Here is a 22,249-nt window from a genome sequence, read left to right as displayed (position 1 = left end):
AAACCTGCAAGGCTGTTAAAGATAAATGTACAAAACAGAACCGGAGAAACAAATGAATTATTCAACCAGCTCAAGGTGCTGCATGCATTGCTGCACATGAAGAAGCTTTGTTTTTTCTTGTAAGAGTTTCTTGTACTGTCTCTTTTGCAGGAAAAGATTCAGGGTCTCTCTGCACTTCAGGAGTCGTTACTTATTCTCTCTACATAATTCCATTATCAGCAAAGACGTCGGGTCAGTAAATTAGGCTGTATGTGAATATACAGGTGATATGTATAATACGTAGGTGATATATTTTAATAAACATTCAATTACTTGATTCTTCCATTTTGTTGGTTTTAATTATAGAGCCATGAACCAGAATATGCAAAAAGAAATGGCTTAACAGATGTATTTACATTTACAGTATTGCGCTGATGCCCTTACTGTATATATTAGTTCACAGCAAGGATGTTTCTAGTTTAAATACCTACATACCCTAAAACAGTGGTCCCCAACCTGTTTTTTATATTTATTTTAATTTAATTGTAATTAAACATGCCTTTTTAACTCACTACAATGCTAAATCAATGAGAACCCTGAGCTTGTTTCTTTGCAACGAGACGATTCCATCTGGGGTAATAGGAGACGATGACCCCTGAAGTATGTTGCTTATGTTCAGTTTATTCTGTTGTTTTGTTTTGGTTGCTGTCACTGCAGAAACCCCGCTTCACACAGATAGGATGTCGGAAATGGAAATAGGGATTTAAGTGCTGTGGTGACAATCTCAGGGTATTCCACCATGACTTTAATCCAGAACACCGGCAGAGTTTCTAACTTTCTAACGACGTCTGTTTCGTACTCATTTTTTCCAGATATCATGATATTTTGTGCATGCGCTGTATTGGTGCGGCTTTAGGTGACGTCTCTCAGCTCCCAGTTAACCTCTCGTCCATGGAAAGTCGCACAAACCCGAGAGAAATACACCACAGTAAATTAAATGGAAATAATTTAATGTTCCTTGGGCGGCCCGGTACCATTCGGTCCACGGTACCGGTCCGCGGCCCGGGGGGTTGGGGACCACTGCCCTAAAACATAGGAATATATGGTCACTCTGATTTAAGAAAAAAATATGTATAGTTTACATACAAATATTACATTTCTAAACAAAACCTGATTTCACGTCTTACAGCAAACCTATTTTAAACAAATTTCTACTGACTAGATTGAATGGTGTAGAGGAAATGTGATGAGTTCACACACAGTAAACCAATTACAATGCGAAATCACAGCAAAATTTTGATGTTAAATCTAATATTAAATTTATCCAAGGGAGTTCCACATGGTAGAAGAGTACAGAGGGTATTTGTTGTTTGTTGCAAAACAAACTAAAGTAAAGTGTTTGTTGCAAAACACCAGCATTCAGTTCAGGAAAATACACACTTGAAGTAGGATGGATGCATGACAACTCAATTCATCACAGGGAATGATGTATGCATTTGAATGAAGTCAATACAATGTTTTTTTCTAACTGCAGGTTAATCTCAAGCTGGAGATCACAACTTTACCATTCTGAAGGAAAGCCTAGGATTAAAATCTCCTGTATCTTGGGTACCACTTGAAGTAAACTCACTGTGATTTAATTTTGGTTACAAACTCTACTGTATCTTGTTCCACACATCCTTCCAGGCTATGACCTTATAAAACACACCAAAAATCAAGCTCTAGACCTGTGTGTTTATGTGTGTGTTTCATGATGTACAGCAATTGTTGAATTTAGAAAGTATGTAAGATGTTAAATTTGATTACAAACTTAATGCCTTCTGTGTTCTGTCTAAATTTAGCAGATTAATGTGTGGGTTAACATCTGATTCTTTGGTTTCATCCTTCGTCCTAAAAACATAGCCTGATTGGCTCTTCACAATTTGTGTGAGTGTGTGTGTGTGTGTGTGTGTGTGTGTGTGTGTGTGTGTGTGTGGTAGCACAGGCAAGAGACATACTTTTCTTCAGAAAGTATATACATTTCCAATAGATAAATCACTTGGCTTGCTGCAATAAATGCAGGCAGCTGTATACACAAATAACTCCAGCATCTGGAACACATATTTTATATGAAATTATATGATATACTACATGACCAGATGTGTATGGACACCTGACAATTACATCCATCTGTGCATTTTGGATATCCGGTTCCATCCTGTTCCCCTTTGCTGGTATAATAACCTCCACTCTTCTGAGAATTCACTAGATTTTGGAGTGTAGTGGGGATTTGTGTTCATTCAGCTACAAGAGCATTAATGAGCTCAGGTGTTAGGTAATGAGGTCTGAGGTGCAGTCAATGCTCCGATTCATCCCAATAGTTTTCTTTGGGGTTGAGTTCAGGTCACTCTAACTTTGCAATCTATGTCTTTATGGACCTTGCTTTGTGCACAGCAGCATTGTTATGCCGGAGCAGGTTTGGGTCTTTTAGTTCCCAAGAAGGTCAGTTGTAGACCTACAGCATACAATAACATTCTATACAATTGTGTGCTTCCCAATTTTAAGGTAACAACCATTAAGAAATATGGTATAAAAATATTTCCCAATGTGTCACTAAGAAAGTAACTGTAAATGTCCAACCCATTATACACTTTCACTGTCCACTGGGTGCAAACACTCACCTCAATAAAAAGCTTTTTTTGGGGAAAGTGACATTTGATCATGTGTTCACTGTTCAGTTTGTTTACTTTTTGTTGGAATCAAGAAATGAGTTGTTTTGTGACTTATTCTTTTACCTCAGTGAAACAGTCTATAAGAGAACTAATAAGATTTGGTAGACAATAAATACACTGCAAACATCTACAAGCTGTTTTTCTCCAGGCAACATAAAAAAAAAAAACAGCTGATTAAAGTTTTCAAGTTTTCAGTTAGCTCGGGGAATTGGGGAAAGTGGACAGAGATTATTGTCTGATACAGAATCTAACCAATGAAGTGAAAAGAAAAGCTGAGATAGCAAAGAACTCATCCAGGTAGAGATAAGGAGAAAAACAGAAAGAGTGGGAGAGAGAGCGAGAGAGGTAAAGAGAAAGATAGAGAGAGAGACTTTTTTTCTAGGTGATTGAAGAGGGAAGTTGTGTGATAAGGTAGGGATGGAAGCATTAAAGCTACGCTCATGCATGCAGTGATTTTATCAGTGCAAGTCATCAGTCATTGTACTATGAAGTCGCTAGTAGTCATTCCTACTCCTGGTTGCCATAGTAATAATGTTTATTAGTGGGTGGAGCAACTAGCAGTCCACTTGACAATAAATCTATTTTCTTGTTGTTAAATTATAACATTCTGGATGGTGTTTGTGTAGAAGAATCTGCAGTGTACATAAGCATCATATCCTACGAGGTGAAGGAGAATGCTCTTTGTCACGAATCACGTGCTCTCTACTGTCTTCACTCTCATTGGTAGTCGCTCCATATTTCCATAACCTTACACTGTTCTCAAATTTGTCACCTTACTGGACACGCCCACTTCTAGTCATATAGTCGCTCATGTCACTTAATGGTTGTGAGTCGCTGTGTGTGTGAATGTGACATAAGAGTGAAACCGCGGAGGGACGACACTAATGTAAGAGAATTACAGTACAAAAGCCCACATCATGATATTTCCTCAGCAAATATTACCCCATTACCATCAAATATACAGATATCATCATCTTTATGCTACTGACTGCCATGTTTGTGTCAGGCAGGTCAGTCGAAGCAAGCTCTCCTTCTTCACTGAACACTGGACAAGAATACAAACAGACAGACAGCAAAGCAAAAGGCCATGTTGCCATGGCGAAGAATGTGCTATGTGTGAGCTCTAGTGGAAAGAAAAGTGCAGGATAGAGGTGTGGGAGAGACCGATTACTCACCGTGTAGAGCTCATTTGTCACTTTCACCAACTCCTCATGCATCTGAATGCCAATTTCTTTGCTCTGGAAACAAACAAACAAAAAAAAAATCAGGCCAAGAAATGTTTCATATATATATATATATATATATATATATGATACTGATATTTGTAATGAAAATCCTCATCAACAGGAAGTTAGACACACATCAACTGAGACACATTCAAGAACAGCTCATGCTAAATGAGCTGAACCAGTCTCACTCCATTATCCACTAGTCTGCTGTATTTTCTGGACAAGAGATTAACGGTAACAGTTCAAGATCAATAATGTGTATACATACATACACCATCACAGCACGCCTGTCCATGAGGGGGTAAATGTGTGGGCATTTCCTCTGAATCTCTTCACGGTCAAAAAAGCATCTCTCCCCCCCCCCCCCCCCTCTCTCTCTCTCTCTCTGTCTATCTATCTATCTATCTATCTATCTATCTATCTATCTATCTATCTATCTATCTATCTATCTATCTGTCTGTCTGTCTGTCTAGTAATCTGTCTATGTAGCTGGCTGTTTGTATGTCAGTTTATTTATCTATCTATCTATCTATCTATCTATCTATCTATCTATCTATCTATCTATCTATCTATCTATCTATCTATCTATCTATCTATCTATCTATCTATCTATCCTCCTTTCTGTCTGTTCGTCTGTCTGACTGTCCATTCATCCATCCATCCATCCATCCACCTATCTGTCTATCTATCTATCTATCTATCTATCTATCTATCTATCTATCTATCTATCTATCTATCTATCTATCTATCTATCTAAATGCACTGTCTTGTTATCAGTAGTAAACACACCCAATTTCTTTCCATTCATTAATTTACTTTAATTTTTTTTACTTATGAATTTATTTTATTGTATGTTACACACTAGTCCTGTATAATTAAATCTCTGTTCATTATTCTTGTTATCATTAGTGTCATTATTAAGAGTAAGATATGGGTGTATACATGACAGGACATGATTTACACATATGCTAACAGCATGTCCCAAAAGCTGGAGCACGTCTAGTTCCATCGTTCAGTTGTTTCTTTTCCTGTAATCATCCTTACGTTTAGCAGGAGAACAAATCAGGTCCTTTAATTAATCTCTGCCAAAGACTCACTCATACATCATGAGTCACCCAAACATGTCAGAGCACGGGAGGTGGGAGTAAACTTCTCAAGGAAGCCATTAAAACAAAGGACCTGATATTCCATCATTCTCTTTTTAATAATGTTGGTCTGTCACGTCCGGTTCGTGTCTAATTAGTTTCGACTCTATCAAAGGACCACAAATGCAGGAGCGTAGGATATTTATTGAATTTATCCGATGTCCAGATGTTTGTGTGACATATGCAGGCCAGGCTTGTAAAAATCTGAATTCAGTGTAATTGCATAATTAATTAATCATGAAACTCCTAACGCTGTTTTGTAAAACTTGTTCAACTCATCCACTATAGCAACAACAACAACAACCACAACACCATTTACTCTATTGTTTAATATCAGCATCTTAATGCAAATATGGAGTTTAATGCAAAAAAGTCTTTTTTTTTTAACAAATTCCATGGCCCCACATTTCTGTCCAAATGCTTCTGAATTACAATGCATATAAAAATGTCAGTAAATTCAACAATATTGCATAAAAAAATGTAATAGTATTTTAAGAAAATTTACTTTTATTCCTTTGCGCCTCACTTCGCTTCAAGCATAACTTACATTCTGAGGTTTACATTTCTTTTAATAAAAGGTAGTGTATTTGTTATCAAGTCTAGCTTGACTAAAGAAAATGTCTTCATAGAGTCAAACAGGGCTCAGGACACTTGCTGTGTCACTATATCAACCTTCACAATCTGCGCTTTGCTTTCACACCTATAGTTTGGTTCATTTGGTCCGGACCAAAAGCAAAAAATGGTACATTGTAGCTTTTTAGCAGTTTTGGTTCCTTTTCACACCACGCTGATCGTTCTGTTCCACAAGAGTTGAAACGAACCAAAATGCAGTCATGTGATAACATCTACATCACTCATTGGCCACATGTCTTTGAGCGTATTTCCTAAACTGCTTCTCGATTGGTCAGAATAAACGTGCGGGAAATTTCAACGAAACTTCCGAAGTAAACAAAAAGAGGAAAATACAGAATACAGTACACCAAGGAGAGACGACTGCACGCTGCAATTATGTTCGTGGTTTTAATTTACTACATTGCTTGTATACAGCATTCTATGCAAAGTCTTAATTTTCAGAATGAAGCGCGGATGCGGCTTGAAAATATCATTTTAATGCACTGCAAACGGCGAAAACGCATCGCAAGACACTTCAGGAGGCGGCGAGACTTTTGGGAAACTGTGACATGCTCATCTTCCGAAAATATTGCTCTTCAAGGAGGTCTCGGTACGCTTGTTTGGTCCGCTTTTGGTGCGCACCAGAGTTCGATTGCTGCATTCTCACCTGCATTCTTCTTACTGTCTGTTCTATTGATGTGCACTGAACTGGGAAAAAGGGTGTTTAAATTTGCTGCCCCCGCTCCCTGGGATAACATGCAACAGGAGCTGAAACTTTAGGAGCTGATGTCACTGGATACTTTTAAAGTGATTTGAAATGACAGACATTTAGCATCTAGCTGAAGATGCTGTGGCTGATTCAGTTTTGTACCTAAATTGCTAACCTTTTCTCATTCTACATTTTATTACAGTATTTTCCGCACCATAAGGCGCACCGGATTATAAGGCGCAGTCTCAATTACGGGCTCTATTTCTGTACTTCACCCATACATAAGGCGCATCGTATTATAAGGCGCATGCTAAAACATACGGTCTACAAAAAAGGTAACAGAAGCAAAACAGTGAGTTTAGTTGAACTTTATTCTACTATTTAACAATACACACACATTATTTTTTAATCAATCTTCTCCCACAAATCCATCAAAGTCCTCATCTACTGTGTCTTCTTAACTTGGCGCAGTACATTTTCTTGCTTCCTCCACTTCCGAACCATAGATACATACATGTTGAATTCTTTCAGCTGCTCTATTCCCATTTACAACCGTGTAACTGATAGCCTGTAGTTTGAATTGTACCTCGTAAGCATCTGATTTTTATTGGCGGATGGCAAACCAACTTAAGGTGCATTTACCGCCACCTACTGGACTGGAGTGTGGATCGCATAATGGTTAGGAAGAAACAAATGTTGTTTTGCAACATACCGGTAGTTATACCTACTGGAGGCGTGGCGGAGGTAAGCGTACGTACTGTTCGTATTATGTAATGTCCTCTGATTGGTTTATTGCCGCCAGTGTACGTAGTGTATGTATTACATCCCTGTGTCAGCAGGAAACGGTCCGACAGTCAATAAAGCTGAGCGTTTACCAAAGTCGCACAACATTTTTACAGATTTTTGGAACTCAGTGCACACACAAGGCGCACCGGATTATTAGGCGCATGGCCGATTTTTGAGAAAATTTAAGGCTCTTAGGTGTGCCTTATAGTGTGGAAAATACTGTATATTGTAATTTACTTTAACTTATATGATGCGTGTGTGTGTGTGTGTGTGTGTGTGTGTGTGTGTGTGTGTGTGTGTGTGTGTGTGTGGCTGCTATCTATTAAACTCACATGAACTGTTCTGTAACTCTAATCTGATTTTTTTTTTTTAATGACACAGACAGTTGAAACAAAACGCATTCCCTGCATGCTGTACAATGTATGGTTGTGTCCATGACAAATACAATGAGAATTTTTATTATTTGTCCTCTGTGAAGAATTTCACCAAGTACCTTTAAGCTATTTTTATTGCTTTGCCTTGAGATCCCCTAGTATTCGTTTTCTTAGCATGAACTCCACTGATTTATTTCTGCTTCATGCTGATAAATCACAGCGAGTTCTATTAATCCCCAACAATCAATAGCGCTGCTGTTTCAGTGCAGCAAACAACAGAATATGAACACAACATATTACATGCAGTTGTGTAACACAATAACACAACTGTCTGCAAAATGTCTCACTATATATACTGACCCATATACAAGTGACCTCTAGATGTGACCAGTAACAGATAGGATGTATTAGTTTCACAGCATGCTTTGTAATTTAATGAAACAGCCACAAAAACACAACTGTGTGTCGAGTGTTAAAAAGTGGTCAGGATGCACAATATATAACCTGATTAGGTGCTTTTGGGCTGAGTCTACTGCAGCCTTCAATATATTGTACAACCTTTAGGAATCAATACACACACACACACACACACACACACACACACACACACACACACACACACACACACACACACACACACACACACATATGTTATGTGTTATGGGCAGCACTTAATACCCTGACACATATATCATATCCTGTCAGAACACACACACACTCACAAACACACACACACATTCCAACACTTCATACCAAAAATAAGCCTCATTTATCAAACAAAAAATGCACTCAAGATACGTGGTGTTGATGAAAGCTTAGAAAGAAAAAACTATCCTACGACAACGCGTAGGTCTGTGTGAATTTTATGATAGAATATGATTTATTGTGTACAGTTAATTAGCCTGTTTATTTCAGTTGCATGCAGATAAGCATGAGGATAAATAGTGAAAATAAATGAAGATAAATATCTGGCTGTTCAATTAAGACAAAAGAAATGCTAGCGTATGAGTGGAGGGAGAGTAAATAACACCTATTTTATCTCTGCGAGTCATCAGTCTCTGTACTATGAAGTCCCAGTAGGTGTTTATGCTACTGGTTGCCATAGTAATAAGATTTTTTAGTGAGTTGCTCAACTAGCATTGCACTTAACAACAAATCGGTTTTCTCGCTAAAATGAAACATTCTGGAGGGAGATTTGGTGTTTGTATAGAAAATTCAGCAATGTATAACTGCAACGTGTCATATTTCATATATCAGATTTGCATACAGTGTTGCTAGTATCCAACGGCTGTTGTTATCATGTAGCCGGAAGTCGCTAGCTCTCACTGAACATGAGTGATCTGGGTCAATTTGTCACTGCGTGTCGCTTTACATGTTAACGTACAGTATTATTAGTCTGTTCCTCTGGTAACTGACACACTGCATTGGCTGAGCTGTATTACTGGAAAATGTAAGCACTCTTCTTTTAGTGCAGCGCTCTTTCAGTTGTTTAGTCATCGTTTTCACATTTTTAGCTTCAGATCTTTACCTTTCATTGAGTTTTGTGGGAGAAATAAAAATCCCCTGTTTGACCTTGAGCTTGGGCATTGACGTTATACAAGTATGAAGAACATTGTCTGTCTGGCAAATTCATTTAGACTGACCAATGTGGGCAGGGTTTCTAGTGTACAGTGTCTATCTACACTATATTGCCAAAAGGTTTGGGATGTCTGCCTTTACATGCACGTGAACTTCTTAATCTGTAGGGGGTTGATGTGGAGTTGGCCCACCCTTTGTAGCTATCACAGCTTCAACTCTTCTGGGAAGGATTTCCACAAGGTTATGAGTGTGTTAATTAGACTTTTTTTGACCATTCCTCTAGAGACACATTTGTGAGGTCAGGCACTGATGTTGGAAGAGAAAGCCTGGCTCGCAGTCTCCGCTCTAATTCATCCCAAAGGTGTTCTATAACTTTGTTTTAGTAGCACTAACAGTTGACTGTGGAATAGTTAGTAGTGAGGAAATTACATAAATGGATGTATTGCACAGGTGGCAACCTACAGTACCACGCTTGAATTCATTGAGCCTCTGCAGTCTGCATGGCTGGGTGATTGATTTTCTACACATTTAGCCATGGAATTGATTGAAACACCTGAATTCAATGATTTGGAATGGTTTCCCAAAACCTTTGGCAATATAATCAATGTAGTACTACATTTTTGTCTTCTAATCTCATGTACAGTTGTATCCAGATGCCAGAAACCTAAAACTGAGTTTTAGCCTTTTCCACACTGCTGTGTGTTTTGATATATTATTCTGGCTGCTTTGTCAAACACAGAACAGTCAGTCGCAGTTGTTCTGATGCAACCCAGTGAAAGAGAGTGAGTCCAGTCAGTCTCCATCAGAGAAAACCCTGCTCTGACTACCAAGTGACTGCCCGTGCTCTCTGACCTCAATCTTCACACAAATGCTGCTAACCATCTGTTTGCATCTTAAACCCTAAGCACCAATGAATACTTAATTATTATGCAAGCATAACTGGTGCATCATTCCCTGATTGTATAACATTGGCACACAGTGCTTTTTCATGCTAAAGGTCTGATAGGTTTATGGAGTGCTAATCGTCAAAAGAGATGAGTAGTTACACTTGAAATACTCGACATGGTGCAATTCTACAGAGATCAGTGTTTAGCCCCAAGCGAGCAGGGCATCCAGCTGAGACGCCGGTATGAGTTCTCAGCATGGGGGTGTATTCCACCTAAAAAAAATAAAGATACCAAAAATATTCCTTCAAGACACACCACAAATCACACACAACAGTAGTGACAGTAAACCGTGCCAGGGAACGATCGCAGGTTTCTTATAATCGAAAAAAATCCTAGGGCTAAAAGACATTATCATGGATTAATTAGCATGGTTTTAATCCAAATAAATCTCCAACAGCTCTAAGCATCCTCTTACACTAGAGCTAAAACCGTGTAGAGGAAATGCTTATTACAGCAGGCTCACACTGAGTTGCACCGCTTTAATGCTTTCATTCATATTTTAAGTCTGTTTAAGGTCAGACATCTGACCCACACAACCTGCCACTAATCCCTTGGGCTCTTTTGTGGCTTGTCATTGGCTTATTCATATTCTTTCACTTCCGGTCTAGCGCATGAATGTTAACTAAGACGGAGGGCACACACCTAGAGGAAGCCCAGCCAGGTGTAAACATGCTGCTGCTGTTTGCTTTAGACCTCGGGAATCTAGGCTATGTGCTGACGCCGTTTCACATATAGAACCCCGAGGTGTCGAGTACACACCACGTGGAACTTTGCTTCATCATTCACGCGTGAAAAAATTGTTCAGACGTGACTTCTTCTGCCTCGTTATATGTCCAAACCCTAGGGCTTCGTTTGAAGTAACTGCATTAAGAACAATGGGAAATGCTGAACTAATATTATGATAAGAAAAGGAAGGAATTCTCCATAGTACTGAGCTGTGCAACATGGTACAGTGTTAACACACGCCCGTTAATGAAACAAAGATTTCAATTGCCTGCGGTAAAGGCTCTCCTGTTCTAACACAGTCTGAAAAGCTGAATCAAGCAAATACACCACTTTTCCTACACTTTTTTTGTCTGGCTTCCAAAACTCCTCTCATCATTTAAAGTTAATTATTTTGACTTTTCAAACATCATTAAAAAGTACATTCTTTTTGAACGGCCCATTCTGTATCATGTAATAACCCTTTTAAATAAATTACTACCTATATTAGGATTGTTTTATTAGCCAAATTATTATTAGGACTTCATATGCACCAACATTACACCACAGTGCATTGTGGGATGGTTCTACCTTAGTGGTTATATGATATTTTTTCGCTAGAATTGAGAAACGCATATTTATCACTCCCCATCATTTTATTGTCTAATTGCGAGTTATTTTCGAGAAGCTATGACTTTTTTTTAATATCTCACAATCGCAAAATTTTTCATATTGTCAAAATCCTGCAATGGCAGTAAACATCACAATATTATGATGTTTTATAGTCCAATTCATTAATAATGTGAAACAACTGAGACAGTGTTTCTGTTTCCAATATTCACACCACCACAAAACAGCAATATGCAGCAATGGGCTGTGGGCAGAGGTGTGAGTGCGTCCAGGATTAAGGCTCTGGGATACTGTTCAGTAGGTCAGGAGTTCAAGCCCCAGCACCCCTAAAGCTACCACTGGAGGCTCTTAACCCTCTCTGCTCCAGGAGTCCTGTATCCTGTCTAATCCTGTGCTCTGACAAGCTGGAATATGCAAAGAAAAATATTTAACTGTGCTGTAATGTCTATATGTCAAATAAAGATATAACTTACAGTACCTAACAGTTTATAAAGAACTAATACAACCTAACTGAAGTATTCTCCTCAGCTGGAACCGGCTACTCCATGAGGATACCGTGTCGTTAGATACAAAACCCCAACTGTGACATATTAACCCATGCAGGAAGAACCTGTGTTGTATTTCCTCATATGTGCCAAAAAAAAACCATAAAAAAAAACTTTGCATAATAAAATGTTTCCATAATATTTATTAAACTTACTTAAACTAAAATAGTTTTTTTTTTCCATACAAATCGTTATATCTTCAAAGCAAATGGTGATATCAAACCCAAAGACAATAGTGTCCTGACTCTAGATCAGACGGATATACAGACAGACAGTCAGTCAGACAGACAGATAGCTAGATACTTTATTGATCCTGGAATAAATGGCTGCAAACCATAATCTAATATTATCATAATGTAGCTTTGAGCACATTTTTAAAAAAATGTCACTTGAAGCTTATCAGGGATTTATAAATGTCCATAAACAGAGCTTACAGATTTAATTACACACCATCAGACTGTGACAGTACGGTCACTGCAATGTAGGAAGGCTAAGGATGTTCTACATCGGTTAGATTTCAGCTGCCTTAGACCCCCATTCAAGCCGTATGATTACAGAACGATGCGTATTCCCACGGCGAGCAGCAGAGCTGATATTATTATAGAAAGTAATAAAGTTTTGGAGCTAATTGTCCAGATTACTACCCCCATATACTTCACATTACATATACTGCAAGAAAACTGTAGAGAAATCTCCTTTTTTTGTCTGTTTTTACTGAAAGACCTAGAGACTGTCAGTAGCACGTAACTCTTTACTTGGATAGCAAGCTGTTTTGCATGAATGTCTCCTAAGCTTTTTTATTATGACGGATATTCCACAGGCACGACAGCGTGACGTGACATTTCCGAGATTACTGTAAAGAGGAGAAGGAGCAAACACAGACCTTTTTAAAGAGGCGAATGACGTCCTCGCTGATCTGCGCCAGGCGGACGATGACATTGTTCGTGTAGATGTCGTTGAGAGTGGCGTGGTCACGGCTTTCTCTCCGAGTCTGATTTAAAACCAGGTACCAGCAGTTCACTGAAGACAGGAGGTGCTGGTCTTTCCTGCACATGAGAAACAAAGACAGAAGCCAGGGAAGTTTATATGGACGTCCGACAGCTAGGTCTATTATTCAGACTGTTAGAAGTATTGATCTTACACAGTAATATTAGAGAAACAATAACGATTTACACTCAACTCCTTTTATTGACTTAAATAAGCTCCACATCTAGTTCCTTTGAGTATTGTTATATAAACACTGTTTATATACGAAATGTGGAACATAATGGCCAAAAAATAAATTGAAACTGTGACTAAACACACAATGGGAATATTAACAGGACATGCTGTGATTTGCTACTTGATTGAAGTTTTATGTTTTTACTGTGTGGAAAGAATCAGTCACATCTTTATGTGATTATCTTGGCTAATTAAAGTCAAAACCTGACAAAACAACCTCGAACTTACTAAGCAATACACACTTTGTCTGTGCAGCTCAGGAATCTGTTTATTGTCTGGATCTGTCAGAGAACAGAAAACGCAGTCGCTTTTAATTAACATTGTTTGGAAAAATCTCGGTTTCAATGCCTAGCCCCATTTTCTTTAAAAGGCCTATTACAGGCTGCCATTCTTCCCTTACAGCAGAAATAAAGACTAAATCCTTGAATACTGATGCTACACAACACACCTGAACACATGCATTTAAATGCAAACATGATGTATGGTAGCTCATCGATTACTTAATACCTTAACACTGACAATCATAATGACCTTAACCAGAGGAAGAGTGAAAGCATCCTGGAATGATCCTAATCGTCTTTCATGGCCTTAAGCTTTCACTAACCACTAGTACCACCAGCACCACTCCCCCCTTCCCTGTCCTCCATCTCAGCCCTATCTCCTTTCCCAATCAATCAACAAGCCTGAGGATGAAGAAAGAAACGCTCGGACGAGAGGAGAATCATGAAAAGGACAGAGACAGCTGGGTGAGATTTCAGATAAGGGGAGCAGGAGAAGCAATTACTTTGGGGAATAAGACGAAGGAGAAATCTGTAGCATCACCCCTTTTGGAAAGTAGCAGATGCTAAGCATCATGCCTTTAATCTCTTACACTTGGGTTACACCACAAGATTTAGACAATATTATCACAAATGTTGAAAACATCAGAGACCCCAGATATTGTGAAAGATTTGAAAGATTTCCTGTCCTTTAGTCAATAAAGGGCTATATTACTGTAACATGTGGTTAAATGATGCAAGATTCAAGTGTAAAAAAGTCCACATTTGGGTTCAAAATACAACCAGACTGCATAACACGAGGTTAATCAATAATCAAAACACCAAAACAGATTCACAAAGAACAAAGATCACTGGAACTAGAAGCGAGGCTCAGAAACTTAACGAGATAAATAACATGAAAAGACTCAACACAGAGGAACAGACACAACCGCAGAGAATAAAACAAATGAATCGGACACAGGACGTAACGTAAGACAAACAAAAGCACAAATCTTAACATAAGAGTTGCTCTTTGTAATGGTGAGAAATGTACCAACAACGGAGAGGGCAGATTCCTGACAACTAAAACATTACTCTTAAACAACTCATATTTTCAGCTTAGTTTTCACGTGTCTTGATTTGCCTCCCATTACAGGATGCACAGAGATAAATGTTCCATCCTTCCCTCCATTCACTACACTGCTTATCTTAACGAGTTGTGGGGAATCAAGAGTCTATTCTAGGAGACTCGGGGCACAAGGCGGGATGTCGTTCAATCACCCAGCTCGTCTGCACACGCTCAATCAAACACTACAGACAATTTAGATTTATGCCAATCAGCCTACAGTGCATGTCTTTGGACTGAGAATACCAGAGGAATCCCAGGATAAACAACAGGGGGAGAACATGCAATCTCCACATTTACACACACAGGAATCAAACCCACAACCCTGGAGTTGTGCTGCAAATGTGCTAAGCCAGCATGCCCCCTGTGATAAATACTAAGTATGTTAAATATTAAGCAAGTCTTTATATCATCGTGTCCAAGACTGGACTGTAAACAGACTTCAGGGATTAATACAGGGAAGATAATATTTTAGACCAAGCTTTGTGTAAATGTTTATTTTTAAAGGAAACTGAGCTTCCTTGACAATCATAGTTTGTTAAGTTATCATACTATGATTGTCATGGAAGCTCAGTTTCCTTTAAAAGTGTCACAGTGTTAACAAGCGTTTGTGTGCAGTCATGTGCAAAGGCTCGTATTCAGAGATAAGGATTTAATACAGCTATTGCACACAGATATTTAGACATCAGACGTAACTAACAATTGCTGTAAGTTTTGTGCAATTGTGACTTTCAACATTCTAATGTGCATTCATAGTTCAAGTGACTAATAATATTAATTCCAGTGCCACTGTGTGTCAGGGTGAAATTCAGGGTTTTTGGGCTGTTAAATACTCAAAAAAATAAAATAAAATAATACTATAGAGTATTGTCAATCAAGACAATGTTAAATACATGCAGTAAAGAAAAATTACCCATCACACAGTGGCACTGGAATTAATATTATTAGTCACTTGAACTATGAATGCACATTAGAATGCTGAAAGTCACAATTGCACAAAACTCACAGCAATTGTTAGTTATGTCTGATGTCTAAATATCTGTGTGCAATAGCTGTATTAAATCCTTATCTCTGAATACGAGCCTTTGCACATGACTGCACACAAACGCTTGTTAACACTGTGACACTGTCTGTATTCCTCATTGATTTTTCCTCTTCAATGCCTTTCAATATCGCTATTAGCCTGACGACTGTATACTTAACCCCTGCTGTGTTCAGGATAAAAACGATCTGTGACACAACCACTAAAGTTAAAAGGAACATAAAAATCTAATTCTGTGAGTTCTGTCGGTCTCGTAGCAAGGTTTGAAACACAGAGACTTGGCAGCAAACAATCCAAAATACAAGACAGTACACAGACAGATGTCAAAAACTTCAAATGAGCTATAGCTCTGGCTTAATGAGAATAACGAATGGGAAACAAGAAACAAGGCTCTGTATGGTGCAATCGCGAGGATACGTCACTGATGCGCAAAATGCGGCACACAAGCATTTCAACACCTTAACAATCGAAGGACCAAAGAAAACATGTGAGATGTAAAACACACAAGATACAAAATCAGGGAACAACAACTAAACAGGGGCGGAGTCAACACTTGAATCAAAACAAAGCTATGTGTTTTACCAAGCAAACAAAAGAAGTGCGAGGCAGAGAATCGTTTTTAAAAAATAGCAAAAATATACAACGCTGTGAGGTTGAGCCATGTATTTGAACCCATTATGTAGTTTGTTTTGTTACAGGTTAGAGCGATATGAGCAGCATCATCTGGAATGAGGAGGACGTGGTGTGACTAGAGCCTCTGTTTGTGCATTTTACACTGAGGCCAAGTGAATTGCTTTGTATATCACATCATATTCATGCTATGTGAAGACAGGTAAAAAAAAAATCCTGTACAGAAGATCATGGGACTGAGAGAGTTAAAAAAAAAAAAAAACAGGTGATAAGAAGAGTTTTTTTTTTTTGGAAAAGGAATTGTTGTCAGAAGGCAGTTAATCAAACTGTTGGTTGTTCCACATGAACAGATGTCGAGTTTTATAGTCCAGTATTCCAAACCCATAACAGACTCCAAAACAAGCAGGACATGACAGGAAGCTTCTTGCACTGCACCACGCTCCCTCAGATCCTCCAGCACTGCTCAACAGCTCCCAACATCTCTCAGGGTACAAAGCAAGGATGCTTCAAGATTGTCCTGAGACTCAGAAAGTGGAAAGAAGGGTTATCTGAATAGCTGAATCACTGACTGTCTGCACATGAAGACTAAAGATCATATCCTGATGTGCAGTTTGTCTTCGTGCACTAACTCCTCTCTAAACGGTTTTAGCTTGATGTCTTTAAATCTTAGTCACTGACATTTCAACCAACCATAAGGATGTTTCTTCGGAACACTACAATGCTCTTCTGTAAAATGGACCAATAAAAATAGAAACATAAAGATGGTAAATACACCTGGGTTGACGATGTTATTAAATGTAAACTTCATTTATTTAAAATTTTGAATTGTTTTTCAAATATACAGCTTTCAAAACTACTAAATTATCTGTAAAAATGTAATATATCAAGCTGATTATATGCAGAAGTATAACACTGAATGTAGACTATAAAGTCAGAAGTATGTGGACACCTGAGCAAAACCAATTCCAAAACCATGGGTCATCTCTTTAATGCTATAACAGTCTCTGCTCTTCTGGGAAGGCTTCCCACTGCATTATGGAGTGTGGCTGTGGTGATTTGTGCTCATTAATCCACACGAGCATTAGAGAGATCAGGTCCAGAAGTCCTGATGCAGATGAACTGAATGAGGTTGAGAAGAATTCAAGTTCTTCAACATTAGCATTGGAACACCGTGTCTTCATGGACTGTGCTTTGTACACAGGAGCATTGCCATTGTGGAAGAGATTTTGTCAGGAACGACCGAACGGAACACGAATGCAAAACACTGACTAATGGAATTAAGCTTCTTTATTAAATCCAGGGGTGGAGACAAAGAGGTAGAGACAGAAAACCTGGTAAGGCAACAGCGCAATATAGGGGAAGGCATAAGTCACAAAAAGTCCAATAATCCAAGCAGGAACAGAAACATGGAGCAGGCAGAGGGAACAACAGAAGAACAGGCAGGGTCAAACACAGGCAGACAAATGTAGTGTACAAGCGTAGCACAGGCAGAATCAGCAACGGAAGAAGATGCAGTGCCAAACCAGGCAGAAAGGAGCAAACTGAATGAGGGATGACTTAACAGGAGCACAAGGCAGGCTGAAGAGGTCATTTGGTGAATACAAAGAACTTATGGCGTGCTCATATAGCGATGCGACGTACAAAATGGCGGCTGCCTGGAAGTGCTTCTCCAAGATGGCTGCTGGAAGTCACAATGCAAAACCAGAAGTAAGGGTGGAACTTGCTGACAGATTTGGGTCTCTAACCTGTTCCATACATATTTTCAGTAAAAATAAATCTTAAAGTTACATTATACAAAGACATCTGTGTGTCTCTAAGCTCCATTAAGGAATGTTAGGGTCAGGTGTTCACATACTTTTGACCATATAACAGTACTATATTCTAAGCTGTACGAAAAACACGGAAGATGCGTATCTATATGCCGCAATGATAAAAATACATCTCAACAAAACAGATATGAACGTTTAGGTTACAAGGCAATGCTATAATTGTACAATCCATGATATTAGGCAAGCATACTGTTGAGAAAATTGTGTTTCAGCCATCACATCCACCGCAGTCACGATGTCACAGCCGAACACCAAAACTTCACGGCTCAAGCACCAGAGATTTGTTTCAGAAGTTATAACCAAGAAGGGATTATTTTCTTCACGGTGAACATATAGTTCAGTTCAGAACTAGGTCACTCTCTGTTCTGAGCCTCAGGCTACAACTCGACAACTCAACTGAGCAACCGGGTCTTCTGATGTGCAGTGACATTCTGTCTACTTTCTGCTTCTCACTTTAACGTCTTCCAAATCTTAAGAACATGATATTCCAGTTGAGAGAAAAATAGTAGAAAAAGCATATTAAACAGATTACAGTTGGGTGTTGAATATGTTCCTTACAGTAAACTCTACTATTGGTGAATCCAAGTATATTCTACACACTTTGGACAGAGATTTGTGGACACCTGACCATCACACTCATATATGTTTCTTCCCAAAACTGGTACCACAAAGTTTAGAGCACACAACTGTATAGGATAACCTTCAATGGGTTCAATTTCCTTTACTGGATGTTATAGGACCAAGCGATCTCCACAAACATGCTGCTGTTGGAGTCAAAGAACCTAAATGCCCTTAACAGAGCTTTCAAAAACTTTGGGTTGAAATGGAAGACACCCCTGACCTCCTTACCAACATTAGTAGCTGAGCTCTCTAATGCTCTTGTGGCTGAATGAAGTGGAGGTTATTCTAACAGCAAAGCTATAAAGGTTAACTCGATATTAATGCTAAAGGTTTTGGAAAGCGATGTCCCATGACCACTGGCTATGATGGCCAGGTCTCTATGTACGTTTGACTATATAGTATGTATAACATGTACTTTAGACTGAGTATAATTATGTTGTGTAGTTCATAAAACGTTAGATTTGCTGTTTAATAATGTATATGTCAGTGTATTTAGTGTGTCATATTCCCAATGATAATAATTTGTGGCTCATTTCCCAAACACCCTCAAGCACAATCAGATACTGTACATTTAGATATATAAAGCAAGTCACAAAAATGACCTGAACAAGAAAATGGCACAGGAAACTGTATCTCTGACCACACATACTGTAGCTTATGCATGTACTTCCGTTCAAAACCCATGAAAAGCCTTTCATTCAAAAATATGTGGCAACTCAAAGGCAACTGATCAACATTTATTTATGTTTAAAATCTTCATGAATCAGCTTAAGAGATGTGGGGAAAAAAAAACGGTTGGAAAAGTGAATAGTGTGTGAGTAAGCCCATAATGTGCTGCTAATGTAGAGCAATAGCCTCACTGCCTCCCAGCACATACTGTACCACTGAAGCTCTAGAAGAGCAAATGCCCTTATCTCATTTATACAGCTAAGAAATTGAAGGTTCAGAGTCTTGCTCAGGGGCCCAACAGGGCTAGCTTGGTGGCCCTGGGATTAAAACTCACAACCTTTTGATCATTAGTCCAACACCTTAATAGCTACTATTTCCCACTGAATAGAAACTTGTAAATGGTAAGGTACTACCCACTGCTTACACAAGACATTTTGGAGATGCTCTAAACCCAGTCGTCCTGATATCAAATTTTTGCCCGTGTCAGAATCACTCAGATCCTTACACCTGCCCAAACCACATAGATTGACTGGGAAGGTGCAAGAGTAATGCTTGTTCTTTAGGCTAATGAGTACTTAATACAGGAGCTTTAAAGAGATAGCTTCGATTCGTCTATGTATCTATCACTTTTTATGCCCCTCTCATTGGGGTCTGGAAATTCAGCTGAACAGGACAACAAAACGTCCCAGTTCCAGTTCCCTGAATTTCTTTCACTGAACTCATTTATACAAGATCTAATTTTATTAAGAGAAACAAAGGACTGCAATTATCTGTTTTTAGCCCAGGTCTGTCCTGGTTTAGATAGTTATTGAGGGCAACAGGTTAGCTATTAAACTCTGAGCTCTGATGCAGCTGCTTATTTTAACATGTCAGGTGATTTTACTAACTTGGTGATGTCACACATACAAATGCACAGATGTCAGACAGATGTTCTTTTACACATATGAGCACACGTGCATCCACACACACACACAGAGAGACCAGCAGCATTGGATCACCAAAGCACCTCACTGCTTTCATTACAGAGGCAGACCAGCAGCCTGTGGGAATATGATGACCACCAGAGCACATGAATTAACAGCCTTCTTGTGTGTATCTTTGTGTGTGTGCAAGTGTGTGTGTATGTGTGTGAATGTCTGAGTGTGAGTGCAAGTGTATTTGTGTGAACGTGTGTATGTGCATGAATGCGCGTGTCTGTATGTGTGTGTCTTTGTGTGTGTGCAAGTATGTGTGCATGTGTGTAAATGTGAGTGTGTGTGTGTGGTGTGTGAGTGTGTGTGTGTGTGTGTGTGTGTGTGTGTGTGTGTGTGTGTGTGTGTGTGTGTGTGTGTGTGTGTGTGTGGTGTGTGAGTGTGTGTAATATGAGTCAGGTGTATTTAGTGAAGAGCTGAAAGCAGGCATATGAAGCTGCTTAGAGAAATACCTTTCTGCTGAAACTCCGGTCTGTTTACACTCACACACACATGAGCATGCAACACACACACACACACACACACACACACACACACACACACACACACACACACACACACACACACACACACACAGAACTCTTCTTAAAAGTGAGAAGCATGAAATAAATCACAATGGGGAGAGCTGTGTAGGAAAATGTTCAGTGGTGTGATGCAGCCTCTTACCACCTCAATGCTCATTATTTTTCAATCCTTATTTATTTGTTTGTTTGTTTGTTTGTTTATGAAACATCATGACATATGTATCCATTTATTGTTACATTTATTGCTGTGCTATAACAACAAAAACAAGTAAGTTCCTGCTATTACTGATTGTCATTACAACTATAATGTGTCCTTCCCACAAGAGTCTCTCCTTCTTCTCTCTGCAACCACAAATCCCTCCATCCTGAAGAAGATGGAAAAAATAAAGTTATAGCTTACCTCTGAATGCGACAAAGCCCTGATATTGGAAGTTCTTTTCAAAAATCTCCTCACAGAAACGTGCACCTCAAGAATTACACACTTCTTTCATCTGTCACACAAGTTACTGTAGAAACAATAACATATTAAACAAGCGCACTGACACAAGCCACAATTCTGGTGAGAGCTGTGCAGGAAATTTTCATTCAGATTCAAGAATTGAACTGTGATTTTTTTATTTTTCCTTAATCATCATTTAAATGGTTACAAAAATAAACCAGTGTGTTATGCGTTACTGTGAGCACAAGTGTTATAAAAGTGCAGCTGATTCCTGTGATGAAGCCAAAATCCTATGGTTAATTATTTCTATACAGATTGTCTCATCATGTCATATCTTCCAACTGAGCAGTAATTTGGTGCCTTCATTTAAAACAAATAGAAGACATGTTCATGTGAATATTATTATGCAAAAGCACATCCGTCTCAGAGGAGACGTGAGCAGATGTACAGACGTCTAATCCGATTCTACATGGATGCTTGACGACAAGCTTTTTATACTTCTGACTCCATTCAGATGCACCAGCAGTCAGACTGCACTCAAATCAAAACCTCTTTCCTTAAAGCACACTAAATGACAATCCCATCATATAATCATGTCCTTTCCCAACAATTCGGTGGGCTTAACATTGGTTTAGCATAAGGCAGCTAATCCAGTCTCATGTAGCTTGCTCAAGTTTATCCTCTTAAACTGAAGAGAAACAAAGGGTGAATCAGTCACAAGGGCACATGCACTGTGATGTTACTGCAAGTCCAGCCATTAAACAGAGCTTGAAATGCTCTGCCTGTTATTTGGTTATGTTACATAGGTTCCCTTCCTCCACACGCACACACGTACCACAAACACATACACACACACACACACACACACACACACACACACACACACACACACACACACACACACACACACACACACACACACACACACAGAGAGAAATTGAGACCAGAAATGTATGATTGCCCTCAGCTGTAG

At 38.9% G+C, this 22,249-nt stretch overlaps 1 protein-coding gene across 4 annotated transcripts in view; it reads right to left on the bottom strand.

The window, feature by feature from the left end:
• Positions 1-22,249, bottom strand: part of srgap3 (SLIT-ROBO Rho GTPase activating protein 3) — a 108,289-nt gene that overhangs the window by 44,440 nt on the left and 41,600 nt on the right. For all 4 annotated transcript variants that reach the window (XR_007140572.1, XM_027146632.2, XM_027146633.2 and 1 more), the window contains 2 exons: positions 12,831-12,993; positions 3,866-3,928 (listed from right to left, as the gene is read on the bottom strand). Coding sequence is in view for 3 of the 4 variants with exons in the window: in XM_027146632.2 (XP_027002433.1) it covers positions 3,866-3,928; positions 12,831-12,993 (226 nt within the window). In the remaining variant the exon portion in view is untranslated. The remainder of the gene's footprint in view (positions 1-3,865; positions 3,929-12,830; positions 12,994-22,249) is intronic.

Source organism: Tachysurus fulvidraco, chromosome 5, assembly GCF_022655615.1.
Source record: "Tachysurus fulvidraco isolate hzauxx_2018 chromosome 5, HZAU_PFXX_2.0, whole genome shotgun sequence".
In the NCBI taxonomy this organism is placed as follows: Eukaryota; Metazoa; Chordata; class Actinopteri; order Siluriformes; family Bagridae; genus Tachysurus; species Tachysurus fulvidraco.
This window is presented reverse-complemented; position numbering and strand designations above follow the sequence as displayed.